General features: G+C 39.8%; 1 protein-coding gene across 2 annotated transcripts in view; it reads left to right on the top strand.

The window, feature by feature from the left end:
- The first annotated feature begins 5,240 nt into the window (after positions 1-5,240).
- rab11fip5a (RAB11 family interacting protein 5a (class I)) overlaps positions 5,241-8,136 on the top strand; it is a 31,509-nt gene continuing 28,613 nt past the window's right edge. The window contains exon 1 of one of the 2 annotated variants that reach the window (XM_088002324.1): positions 5,241-6,302. In XM_088002324.1, coding sequence (XP_087858450.1) covers positions 5,926-6,302 — 377 coding nt within the window. In that variant the 5' untranslated portion in view covers positions 5,241-5,925. The remainder of the gene's footprint in view (positions 6,303-8,136) is intronic. The other variant, XM_088002325.1, reaches the window with a different exon arrangement.

The raw sequence follows: 8,136 nt of genomic DNA, 5'->3' as shown, positions 1-8,136 counted from the left end.
TTTCTACTTATTTTCAGCACCTTACATGTAATTGCTGGAGCCAAACTTTGGGATTCCACTTTTTTTTGTTTAAGTTTGAATCCAAAACTATGTTTTGCCATTTAGAAAGAATAAAAATGTTCAACCTCTTTTTTAACTTCAGATGTCACTGAGATGTCTTAAGTGGACCATCAGCCTCTGTTTTTGTGACTGACTTTGTTTATCCAGATTTTATCTGAGTGGAAAAACTCAAGTGGCTCCGTCAAAACATCACCAAGAAATCCCTTTAGAGGAACAAAAACTTTCCTGTCAACCTTAAATCAGTGTAATAATCTGCATGTGGGTAGAAGTTATAAATGTCACGTTTTGCCACGTTGCAACCTCAAACACTGTGTTTTTATTAGGACATTTTGTGACAGCAGAATATCGATACCACGTCGGTTTCAGTATCGTTTTGATACTTAATGTTTTGTTCCGTTTTGAAATTATATTTTGTTTTTGCTGTTGCAGTTTCTCAACTCTTCCTCAAAAAATATTTAGTTTTCATTTACTCTCAAAATATAATTGTTTTTACGCTTTGTTTATAAAAACAAACACAAATCATGTTAATATGTTATTAAAGTACTTTTCAGATACTTATAAACCTTGTCCAAGAAAAAAAAAAGGATAAAAACACCTAAAACTTCTTTATCAAACTTGACAAAGAAGTGTCGGTATCAGTATTGGTATCGGCGATATGGGCGGTGTATTGGATCGATGGTGAAATTTGCAGCATCGCACAAAAAAAGCAGGGCTTAATTTTAAAAGGAATAGAAAATGATTCATGTTTTTCAACCTTTTCTTGTATTAAAGTCAGAAAAGTAAGGTGTTTCTCTTAAAAATATATTTAGCATCTATTTCTCTGAACTCCCTAAATAAAATCCATTGCAACCAAATGCCTTCCAAATTCACCTAAAACTGTAGTATATAACTTTTCTTTAAAAAAAAAAGTATGTATTTTTTTGACATACTTTACAAATGTCAGTCTTGGACAGTATGGTATGAAACAGATAATCTTGAAAAATGTTCTCCCAGTGCTAACTGGAAACAACAGCAGGGAGGTGACGCACTGTGTGTCGGGTAGCAGCCCCCTGTTTGGAATACTCTGGATTTATCCCACCCTGGAATCTCTTGTAATTTCCTGAATTTTAATTGGTTGGAGAAAGAGGAAGTCACCCAGGGCATTATTCATGCAGAAAATGTCCACCGGCAAACGAGTGGAAAACCTACTGAAGACATGGCCGTCCAGCACACTGTTTCTGTAGAAGCCAGACTATCAACACAGGTGTTGATGAGTCCAAACAGACAAAAATACCAGAAGCCACTCCTGAACATAGTGATCATCAGCTTACTCTTCAGATACGAGATAAGCATCAGTAATCTTGTGTTACTTTCATTGTCATAAGAACTGTTACTCCCAATTCGACTCAGCAGGACGGTCAGTAGCCAGAAGGTGGGTCGTGTATGTAAAACTGCTTTTCCTGCATGTTCCTTAATGTGACATTTTTGAGCTTGAAATCATCCGTAATGTTAACCTTATGAAACCAAACAAGTTTAGCCATTCATACAGGGAACAAAAAACCCTAAACATGCAAACGGAGCTATGTTTTTCAGTAAAAACATCATACCTTCTCAGAGTTCTCAGTTCTTCATGTTCATTAAAAAAGAACATGGATGATGATAGAAATGAAGGACAGATGACAGAAGGAAGGACACAATGCGAGCATAACGGGATACAGAATAAAGACTGAAAATACAAAGAATCTTTTATACTTCAATCGTTATCCAGACCTGGAAAACTCAGAAATCAAGTCCCAGGCTGTGTGAGATTCCTGACTCTAGGCGTTTAGATCAAAACGTGTTGGACTGGCCCAGTCAAAGTCCAGATCTGGGAATCTGTGGCTCGACATTGAAAGTGGTAGAGACATCCCCCGATAGGTCTGTAGCTGGAACTGCAACAAAAAGGTGATTTTTACAGCATCGACTGAAGGGAGCTAAAGAAACATAAAGATGCGGCCATGTTAAAACCATGTATAATTTCCCTTTCACTTTAAAATCAGGCACTAAAATCCCAATAAATTACATTGAAGTTTGTGGTAGGAATGCAACAAAAATAAGTAAGTGTAAGTAAGAAAGAATCTGCCACAACATCGTAGGATGATGTGACAGTAAGTGAAGTCATGCAGTCATTCAGCTTGAATCAGATGCTATCTTATCTTAAGCTAAACGCCCTAAATGTTTTAAGTCGTTATAAGAACAAAAGGAGCTTTGTGGGGGTTTTTTTTAAGACAACAAACTAAAACATGTTGCCTTCAGCTTTGATAGAAAGTAAATGTTGATCCATAGTCTGGAGCAACAAACTGGGAACCAACAGAGCTACGCTATATTAAAGCCTTATTCCAAAATAGGTCAAATTCCTTTTCACTGAAACTTCTACACACAGACCTCCATAATTGGAAAGTAAAATAATAAAACAAAAAACTAAAAAAACTAAAACATTATCAACATAAAGCTTTGGCCATAACGTTGATCGTGTTTCCAGGATTTATATCTTAGATGTTTGTACAATATGACTGCATCCATCTTTGCTACAATGGGTTGACTGGACAAGGGTTTGGGTTGGAGCCGGCCTCACCAGAGAGTCTCTAGACTACTGACTGTTTGACACCACTGGTGTTCAGTTCTTCAGAAAGAAACTGAATTTAATCCATTTTGGAATAAGGTTGCTCCATAAAATCTGGAGGTAGGGGATGAACTAAGCACCAGTTTATCCAGTGGAAAAGACTGCGCATTTAGACAGCTCAAATCGGCACAACAATAAGATCTTTTAACCTTATTAGAAAAACAATCAGTGGGACTTCATCCTGAAACAACTCGGTGACACAAATCCTCGCGTTGCCCTGCGTCGTACGAGGCCTCGCTCTGCCGCAGGAGGAGACAGACTGAAGCTGCCAAGTCAGCTGGGAACTCCTTCTCCATGACAGCTGGTGTGAGGCAAACAGGCTCTCAGGGGTGAAAGGGGGCAGGAGTGGGGGGGCGGGGGAGGAACAAAAACAAAACCTCGAAGGAGGCCAAGAAGATTAGCTGCACACACATCCCCATACAAATAAATACTTGTTGGCTAAACACGGATCATTTTGCAAGTTCTAGTCCGTCCTACGGTTCTAAGAGCTCGGGAGGATGTCATGGAGCTGTGGTTTTATTGTCAACACACACTAAATATTTTCATTAGGTATGTTATTGGTAAAGTGCGAAAAGATTTCTTACCTTTCACTGTGTGCAGGGCTGGTTTCTACCATATGCTCCACTTGATCTATGTCTGAAACTTTATTAGAAATTTTGCTTTGGTTTATTTCAAATGGACACCGAGATGGAAAAGAAAAAAAACAAAAGAAAGGGAGAAAGGTGGGCAAAGCTTTAAAGGGAACGAAGAAGAGAAAGAAGCATTGAGAGAACATAAGTCAACAAGGTAAACATCTGCTTCTAAACCTGCAGAAAAGAGAAACCCCCCACCCCCCGGGAAACCACCACAACAAACAACATATGCATATATAATGACAACACAAACAACAAAAATATTGATTTAAACATTAGAAAATTTATATGGCTGCAAACATTTTTGACTGTTGTCTGCAGCCTTTTGGAACTCAATCATTCTTAGAAGTTTTTTCTGTGCAGCTGAAATGTTCATTTATCATCCACCGGTAGATTTCCTGTGGCTAAACTAATCTGTTATTATATAGGCACAGCTAAAAAAATTTAAAAAAGTCGGCTGAAAAGGTCAATATTTTTTTCTCACTGGTGTCAGAAAGTGACACTCATGTATTCCATAGATTTGTTAAACATACAGTAGAGGAAAATATTTTAAGACTTGGTCATATTTGATTACAGTCAACAAAAAGTCAGAATTCAACATCTCAGGAAAACAGGATATTAAGCAACATCAGTAGTGGCATTGATGTTGCCACTATTGGCAGATGGTGGCAGGGGTATCCAGTGGCAACCTGAAAATGTTTTCTATTGCTTTAAGGGGGCAGTATTGTATTTTCCAGACACATTTATAGCACAATTAACTAATTGTTAACTTCAGTTTTACATATATATCAAGTACGAGTTGAAAGAAATTGGAATTTGTAATTTAACGCCTTGAAATTGGGCCTCTGTCTCTTTAAGAAATGCCGCCTTCAGGAAATCACCACAACATGGCTCCTCTATTAACCCTTGCACCTTTTTACCAGCGTTGCACTGAAAAGTAGCTTGTATAATGAGCTCTGCTGATGCGTTCCGCCAGGTGTTTGCTAACTGCTGCTGGCTAGTCTGAAGGAGCCACCGAATATTAAAGGATTTCTCAAACATGCATAAAATAATCAAGACAACACTCCATGTATGTTTTTGATGAGGAAATAACATTATAACATGATGTAAAGCCCAAAAAAGATGATTTTACATAATGCTGCCCCTTAAGACATGAGGTCAATGGGTTATTTGTATCTCCATAGCTTTCAGCTGAAAATTATCCCGCCATCATGGGTATCTTAACGTCTCATTCTAATGTGTTGGGTGTGGTACAAATGTGTGTAGTAGAAGCTAATAAAGTAATTTTCTATAATGCTACATTGTTTTATGTTGTAGTTAGTTAATAAAAAAACACTTATTTGTCTAAAATCTTTGTCTTGTATTTGATTAAAATCAACTAAATTAATTCAAACCACCAAATTATTCCATAATAATGACATTCAAATAAAAAAGTATAAATATCGGTATTGGTATTGGTATTGGTGATAATAGTCCTGTATTGACTTGGTATCAGATTGATGATTGAAATTCCCAGTATAGCACAACCCTACTTAAAAGTGTTGTGATAAGTTTCGTTTTGAACTAGAGCTGAAACAACTAATCAAATTAACTTTTATGACTTGTGATGAATCGTCAACTAATTTAGTAATTGATTAATCGCTAATTGCAGTATCAATTACAAACTCAAACAAGGGAGTTTTCTGAAAAACTATTCAGTGCAGTAACTAAGCCACAACTGTACAAAATAAACAAAAAATTTGCATATAAGATAAAAACACCTTTGTCTGTAAATATGTTTTATTCAAAGCTCCTCAAGTGACATAGTTTTAACAATTAAATGCTTACTTTTCTTGTTTAAAAAGGGAATTGTATTGTTTGTTTGCATCTAATATACTTTTGCAAAAAATGGTAAAATAAAAAATCTTTAGAATGTGGTCATTTTTGTTATCAGATAGAACAATAGATTACAAAAGCAAACATTAGTTACAGCCTTATTTTTGAAACATTATACAATACAGAAAATTTGTGTTCACTTTAAATTTAGTCAGCTAGTTCTGGTTGCCTTTGCATCTCGAAGGTTTTTTTTTCTTTTTTTAACAGAGGGTTTCTCTTTTTTCCGGGTGCGTGACACGTTTTTACTTTCAAAGTGCTAATTTTGTTAAATAATAGAGCGAAAGGAAATCTCACATCCGGCGTTCCAGCACACAGGCGTGTTGTTGTGGTCTGCGTGTGCGCTTGCAGCCATGTGCTGAGAAGCTGCTTGAACTTCCTCGTCCTGCAGACGGAGGATGGAGGAGGCGTGACGTCGCTGTCCGCAGACAGGCCCATACAGCAAAGGGGAGCGAGGCGGAGAGGGACGCTGCATGCTGCCGCAGAGCAGACGGAGCAGCGGCCGAGGCTCAAAACAAACCGAGGCAACTTCACGGGGAGGGGGGACGGTGAAGGCGGCCATAACAACAATAGTAACAATGCGGCACCGCCCGCGGACCCCGGCGCTGATGTGACCGCGTGCCCGCTCGGAGCAGCTGGGAGGAAGCGGCGGACGGACGCCACCACCTCCTCTACTACCGCGGTGCGCGCGCTCGGTCTCTGTCTGGAAAGGTGGGGGACATGTCCTCACTAACCGTAGAGGAGGACCAGAGGTGGGTACCGACGCACGTCCAGGTGACGGTGCTCAAAGGCAGGGGCTTGCGGGGCAAGGGCAAACACGGCACCAGCGATGTGTACACCATCATCCAGCTGGGGAAGGAGAAGTACTCCACCGGCGTGGCGGAGAAGACCACCGAGCCCGAGTGGAGGGAGGAGTGCTCGTTCGAGCTGCAGCCCGGCGTGCTGGAGAACGCCGAGCGGAGCGGATACCCGGCCGGGAGCAACGAGCTAGTCCTGACCGTGATGCACCGGGCACTGATAGGACTGGACGTGTTCCTCGGTCAGGCTGTGATTCATCTGGATAAACTATTTCACGAGAGTAGATACGTCAAAAACGAGTAAGTTCAACTGCGAAGTATGTAATAGTTGTCTGTGTGTAGCTAATGTGCTTCGTCTTCTTCTTCTTCATCTGTTTTTCTGCTCACTGAGCCTATCGGGGTGTTTGTTTCTTTCCCACTCTGCTCTTTTTTTACTGGCTGCAATAGTTTGTTGTGGGACATAAACACAGCTGTCAAATCTCCCGATGCTGCATCAGGGCCCTGCAGACACACCCTCCCTCCTCTCAGATACACAAAACCAACTCTGAGGACGTCCACCACTTCCTCACTCAGGCCCAAGGCAATCCCCCCACACATACATACACCCAAAAACTTCTAGAAACATCACCCACTTCCAGTAAGATACTGGAGGGTTCTTCAAAATGTTTGCCTCCCAATAGCCAAGCCATGTGGAGAGCATGCAGGAAGGGGATTAATGCTTGTCCCAAATCCAGGGATTAACTCAGAGTTTCATGATCCCAAAGCTACAAGGTATTTTTATCATAACATAACATGTTATCTTATAAAGGAGGGATGGCTGGACAGTTGGTGTGCAGTCCCTTCCAAGAGCATACAACATATTTTTACAGTATTTAATTTGGACTTTGTATGATAGATAAAGTAGTGCCTAAGCAATCCTTCCAGGATATTGCCATGTTTTTTTTTTTGTTTGTTTGTTTGATTGTTGTGACTTAAAAATGACTGATTTTGTGGCAACTTAAAAAAAATTGCTGTTAAAGTTGCAATTTTTTTAAAGGTTTAGTTTTTGCCATAACATTGTCTTACAAAAAAGTTGGAATTACTTCCAAAAAAAAGAGTATTTTAACATTTTATGTGTTAAGTAACATTTTCAAGTACCTTCTTAAAATCATACAAATAAAATCATGTCCTGAGGAGTTGTCAAAGTGCAAAAGAAGAATTTCATCTTGGTCAGTCGAGCTAACATGAACTGTAAACACAGTAAATCCTACAGAAGATCTAAAAAAAGGAACGGCGTGAAACTGGAAGTTAAATTAGAAGGTGGCTGCTGGGAATCGACTGAAAATTCAGCCGAGTTGCAGTGATTGGTCAGAAAAGAAGGAAATACAGATTAACTTTAAGGTGATTGGTCAGATTTGCGGAAAACTTGTGAGTGAATTCGTAGTTGGTTCTGCAAAGGTCTCAAAGGTTTGTTGGAGAACATTCATGAACACCAAGGTCAGGGATGAAACTGGAAGAGTTGAAAACCCTGGTTTGGTTAACAAACTGAGCTTGAATGATGAAAACCCATCACCACATTTCACCATCCCTATGGTGAAACATGGCAGTGGCACCGTCATGCTGTGGCGATGCATTTCCTCACCATTGACAGAGAAGTCTGTAAAATACACTGAAATTTATAGTGGTAAAGGTGAATACAAATCTTTTTTATACCAACCAACACCCTGCTTTCACCCTTTCCCTCAATTACAGCCACAAATTTGAGACGAAAGGGGAACCAACCGCTCTCCTCCTGGTGACCCAGTGGTCACCGGTCGCTTCAAGGTCAGATAGACACAGTCGGCGACGATGGTGTGTCAGCAGGTTTGCTGTCTTGGTACAGTCAGTATCTCAATGAATGAGCCGATCATTAGCAACACTCCTCACAGCCAGTTTATCCATGTTAACTACAACTAAGACCAAACAAAAAAAAAAAATCAGGGTTGGTGAAAAAACATTGAACAGAAGCTGATCCAGGAGCTGTGATTGGTTCTTTTAGGGGTGTCCCAATAAAACGTTTTCACTTCTGATACGATACAGATATTGGAACTTTGAGTATTAGCCGATACCAATATGGATCCAGTGTGATATCAGCACAAATGATACATACTTATGC

Source organism: Poecilia mexicana, unplaced genomic scaffold (assembly GCF_051168715.1).
Source record: "Poecilia mexicana isolate PSO_F unplaced genomic scaffold, ASM5116871v1 scaffold_22, whole genome shotgun sequence".
NCBI lineage: Eukaryota > Metazoa > Chordata > Actinopteri > Cyprinodontiformes > Poeciliidae > Poecilia > Poecilia mexicana.
This window is presented reverse-complemented; position numbering and strand designations above follow the sequence as displayed.